The sequence below is a fragment of the Labrus bergylta genome, chromosome 21 (assembly GCF_963930695.1).
Source record: "Labrus bergylta chromosome 21, fLabBer1.1, whole genome shotgun sequence".
Classification (NCBI taxonomy): domain Eukaryota; kingdom Metazoa; phylum Chordata; class Actinopteri; order Labriformes; family Labridae; genus Labrus; species Labrus bergylta.
Window position 1 is genome coordinate 244,224 of NC_089215.1, and position 5,437 is coordinate 249,660.

The following is a 5,437-nucleotide window of genomic DNA, read 5'->3' on the forward strand; positions in this document are numbered from 1 at the left end:
CATTTTTCATCTACAGTTGCGGCATAGTTTTACCTCATTAGTTAGATAAATGTTATCCATGTAATTAGATATTTAATCATCAGAGGGAGGATCTGCAGTTAAGGTTTCTTCCTGTCAGGTTCTGATGGTTTCCCTCCTCCCTGCTTCTATTTCCATCCCGTCGCGCTCTGAGAGGATCTGAACCTCCTCGAAGTGTCTGCAGGAACGAGACCAAAGATCCATGAGGTGATCCCCCTCCCTCCTCCCACATTCCCGGGATGCTGCGCTCTGGTGGAGATAAAGTTAGCACTGCAGAAGTGACAACGCGTTGTAACCGTTACCCGTCAACACAACCTCCTGCTCCTCTGAGTGACGCAACCCCAACCTCTCTCTCCACCCCCCTCACCCCAACATAGCCCCCCCCCCCTCCGGTTTATTATCTGGTCGTGTGTCTGTGCGATGCTAGGCAACATAAACATAACTAAATATAACTCCAACTGCTCTAACTCCACCGTCTCTGCTCAACCTGCCGTGAAGACAAAATCCTCAGAGAGATCATTTAAAACAAAACGTTCAGTGTGAAGTTTGGACTTTGATATTTATTTGAGCAGAACAAATACAGAATAAATAAGACTAAAGGTGTGTTAAAGGTGAGGATAGTGAGACAGCGTCAGTTAAACATCTTGTGAACTCTTTAATACAGAAGAATACATCATATTTGGTTATTGCACTAGTTTAAACAAAGTGGCATGCATATCAGAGAACACCAGTCGTCACAACCTTACTCCAAAGCCTTGTTCGCAAAAAACTCCTGAAACATCCCTGAAGTTTTCAAGGCGAGCTGCATGTGTGAACACAGCCAACACAGAGGTCAGGACTCTTTACTCAGCAGCCTCTACCATCAGCGTGTGAATGTGTATGAATGGATGAGTTAATACTGATGGACTCTTTACTCAGCAGCCTCTACCATCAGCGTGTGAATGTGTATGAATGGATGAGTTAATACTGATGGACTCTTTACTCAGCAGCCTCTACCATCAGCGTGTGAATGTGTATGAATGGATGAGTTAATACTGATGGAGTCTTTACTCAGCGGCCTCTACCATCAGCGTGTGAATGTGTATGAATGGATGAGTTAATACTGATGGACTCTTTACTCAGCGGCCTCTACCATCAGCGTATGAATGGATGAGTTAATACTGACGGACTCTTTACTCAGCGGCCTCTACCATCAGCGTGTGAATGTGTATGAATGGATGAGTTAATACTGATGGAGTCTTTACTCAGCGGCCTCTACCATCAGCGTGTGAATGTGTATGAATGGATGAGTTAATACTGATGGACTCTTTACTCAGCGGCCTCTACCATCAGCGTATGAATGGATGAGTTAATACTGACGGACTCTTTACTCAGCGGCCTCTACCATCAGCGTATGAATGGATGAGTTAATACTGATGGACTCTTTACTCAGCGGCCTCTACCATCAGCGTGTGAATGTGTAGGTGTGACCTGCAGAGTAAAAGCACTCTCAGTCATCAGAAGACGTGAAAAGAAATATACAAGATCAAATCCAGTTACCAAACGACGTTGACGTCATGATTAGTCCTGCCCTCAATCAGAGTAACAATGATAATCATTCAACAATGAAAACTGCCTGCCGAGGAATCGTCAGGATCCCGAGAACCCCATCATAGATTAATGTTCAAAGTGCTGAGAACTAATGTTGTAGTCAAGACCACACTTACCAAGACCAGAGTGCTCCGAGACCAAGTCAAGACCAATACCATAAATGTCACTGAGAAATGGTCAAAAATCAAACTATGAATGAGTTAAGTTATTTGTTCTTTTAGAAAGAGATGTTTTCATCTTACTCAGAGATAGGATTTGGGAAAATAGCCAATCAGTGGTGGTCTTGATAAAAAATCCGGAGTCCATCCATTCTGAGACCGAGTCAAATGCTTTCAATTCCAGGACGAGACCTTCAAAATGTGGTCTGGAGGCCGGTCTTAAGAGCACTACTGAGAACACAAAGGGGATTCTCAGAAGTCAAACTATCACCGTTAGAGTACCTTGTTAAACATTTTTATAGCTTATTAGCAGCATCAACTTTTTACTACTTTACATCATCATTGAGCCAAACATATTTGTAGTTATTTAACTGTGAGGTCGAGAAACTCTCAATGGGAAAACAGATTTATCCTAATTTCTTTATAGTCATGAAATATTTTGTCTCTGTGACCTTTTCAAGACTCCGTAGAGAAGCCTACGATGATGTCATATTCTTCTAACCGCTTATTTAGTCCAAACTTTAAAAGTGAAAAAACATTTGAGAAGCTGAAACTTCAGTTTTTAGCTCCAAAAAATGATGAATAACCAAAATTCTGTCTGAAAATCCAACAATAGTGTTCGCCTTGGTTTCAGAACTTTATGAAACGAAGATAAGATTCTCTTTTTGTCCAGGACTTCAAATATGGAGTCCAAAGTCGTCAAAGTATTTCCTGCAGGCTGCCACATGTCCAAACACTGAAGCTTTCCTCCGACAGTCACAGCCTGGAGTCTTTGAAGAAGCTTCTGCAGAAAAAAGAAGCCCAGTTTGTGCTCCCTGTGTAGCGTGGTGTGTTCAGGATCTCTGTCTCAGTGTAGTAAGTCTGAATCACAAACATGGACAGAAAGGGGTTAAACTTCCCCTCAGGAGACGACTGCCATGTTCAGGCGATGATCCCCTGACTGGCCATGAGGGCGGTCTGACTCTCCCTCCGTTTGTCCTTCTTCTTCCTCAGTCGGAGCCTCCAGCAGAGGGCGCTGGATCCCAGCAGGCCCAGTCCAGCAGACAGCAGCACCAGTCCCAGCACCGAGATGGTCGACCCGTGGGAGTTGAACGTGTACGCCACCACTGTGACCACGACGCCCGCGATGAGAACAACGACGCCGAACGGCACGGTGCAGCGGTAGCAGGACATCTCCGCGCCCCCAGTCGCTGCCGTCAGCTGGACTTCGTTGACATGCGGGACATGTGTTGTCACGACGACGCCGGGGTCCTTCCTGGTTTTCTCTCGGCTCAGCTTCTCCGCAGTGAGTGACGCCGGCGTCCTCATGGCGCTCCTGGGGATCCTGGGCCCGCCTTTGCAATGGAGTTCATCCGGCATGATGATCTTACTGGCAAGGAAGAGGTGAGCCATGTTGATAGTGACACCGGTGATCAGCCAATCACAGAGCAGCAAGCTGAAAACAGAAAAAATTAAAAGTTTAAAACACCAGAAGTTTCCAGTTTCCAAGTTCAGAATTTTGGAACTTGTAAGTCATGTGTATGTGCAGAAAGTTCCACAACGAAGTGCATGAACACATCTCAGTTTTCAAAACCCAACAAAGGGTTACAGTATTTTGGGCGCCGTAAGGCCTAGCGGTTATGTTGAGGCTGTAGTCTTTGGGTTTGTATTTGACCTCCGCCCTTTGCTGCATGCCCCCCCCCCCCCACTCTCTCCTCCCAACACTTCCTGTCTCTCTTCAGATGACCTATCTAATGTAACAACACAAAAAAAAGTTTCCCGTATTCGGCTGACATCGTGGCCGTGGGAACACGGTCCTAGAATAAATTAAGTTGTTTATTAATTAGTCGTGGAAGTCTGACCGAAGCTGTGAGTTTGTGACGGCTACAATCCGTCCAACTGAATTATAACACTTTCACATAAACACAAAACTCGAGCTGCTAAAACACATTTCTAACCCTGACTTCGTCTGGGATGATTCATTCCAGCCCCCTCATGAGAGGACTTTGTGAAGTCGATCTGAGCCGATGTGAGAGCGCAGAGCGACATTTTGTAGGAGTCTTTAGTCCTATTTGAGACAGGATTAAGGTTTGTGATGATAACTGAGAGGAGATCTTACCTTTAATGACATGAAACAGAGATGATGACGGGTTAACTTTCTGCTCTTTGTAACCACAGACACCTGACGTTTGAATGAGTCTCAGATGTTCAGACGCTTTAAACGTCGGTAAAGCTGCAGATAAATTTAATGATTGAAGGTTTCATATTTAGATATGTGGCATGAAAACAGAAAAATAAAAAGTCTTTCTTGTAGAGACAGGAGCTTGGATAGAGTTGGAAACCAGAGAGCGAGAGAGGAACGACATGTGGGAAAGGAGCCACAGTGCGGACTTGAACCCGGGCTGCTCACCTGGAGGACCACAGCCTCCGTATGGGGCGCGCACTAACCTATACGCCCCCAGCTCATCCTTCACAGGGCTCTTTTCAGCAGGTGGTTTGACTTTCTACCTGCATGTGTGACTGAGACCTCCATAACATTATATGTAAATGCTTACTTTAGGGCTTTTTTAATTTAGAGGCAGGACAGTAGAGGGGAGAGAGAGCCACAGGTATGATTCCAACCCAGGCCACCCACTTCAGCTTACTCAAACTAACCATTAGGCCACAGGCGACCCTATTTCTCCGTTTCTGCATGTGAGCATTGATTTCTTTGCTGCACGTTCACAAACTTGGATGGACAGAAAGTGTTGCACAAGAGTTTGAACAGTAAAGCAAAACAACAGACTTACAAATGAGTCTTAAAACGATTTCTCACATTTATTTTCGAGCCCCTAATCGCTCATATCCCTCCTCAAGTAGGATAAAAATGCTTTTTTGCAACATCAGAAAACATTTATTTAGGTCAGAAAAGAAACCGAACACAGACTTCATCTTATAGACAAACTCTTATCTCTTTATTTGATGCCTCACAGTACCTTTAATTTAATACATTTACAGACAAATCAACATAAATTTAAAACGTTCATGTCCGAGGAGACTGATGAACATTATTAGGCAAATGAAGTTACATGAACTGGAACATTTCTTCTTATATTTGACTCTCAGAGCGGTTGAAGATGCTCTAAGACGATAGTTACAGGTTCTATTCTTTACACTCTGCCATTAAACCTGACAGCCTGTGATCACTGCAGGATGATGTGTGGGAAATAATGCAGCAAATCAAAATCAGATCACTCACTTGTAGAGACGTGCAGCTCTCCATTCCCTGTGAGTCTTCTCTCTGCTGTTCAACTCATTAACTCAGCGTGCTGAGGCTCCACGGCTCGTCTCTCCCTGCTCGCCTCTCTGCATCGTCCTGACTGAGTGAATAAATGGGGGAATATGGCTATCAATAGAAAAAAACAGGGGGGACTGCCCTCCCCCCCTCCATACCACCTCCTGCTGGATGAACAGGAAAAGTTTTAACTCTTTCCTCCCTTCAGCTGCTGCTGCTCTCTGTGCTCTGACACACTTTCTCTAAGATCTGCACAGGCTGAGATTAAATCAATGGTCGCTCTGTCTCAGTGAAAAACACAGCTCTGCAATCAGAAGTTGAAGAGTAGAATCAGATTTTATAAGGATGCAAAATGTGTAGAAATTCCTCAAAGTTTTTTGTTTCAATATATGAACTCACAGAGGAGAAGGAAAGTTCA

General features: G+C 44.4%; 1 protein-coding gene across 1 annotated transcript; it reads right to left on the reverse strand.

Moving 5' to 3' along the window:
* Positions 1 to 558: 558 nt before the first annotated feature.
* Positions 559 to 5,137, reverse strand: LOC136177301 (transmembrane protein 100-like). The gene is made up of 2 exons (XM_065949920.1): positions 4,984 to 5,137; positions 559 to 3,201 (listed from the first exon to the last, which is right to left on the reverse strand). Exon 2 carries the CDS (start codon positions 3,156 to 3,158, stop codon positions 2,688 to 2,690), a length of 471 nt encoding a protein of 156 aa, XP_065805992.1. The 5' UTR covers positions 3,159 to 3,201; positions 4,984 to 5,137; the 3' UTR covers positions 559 to 2,687.
* Between the last annotated feature and the right edge of the window lie 300 nt (positions 5,138 to 5,437).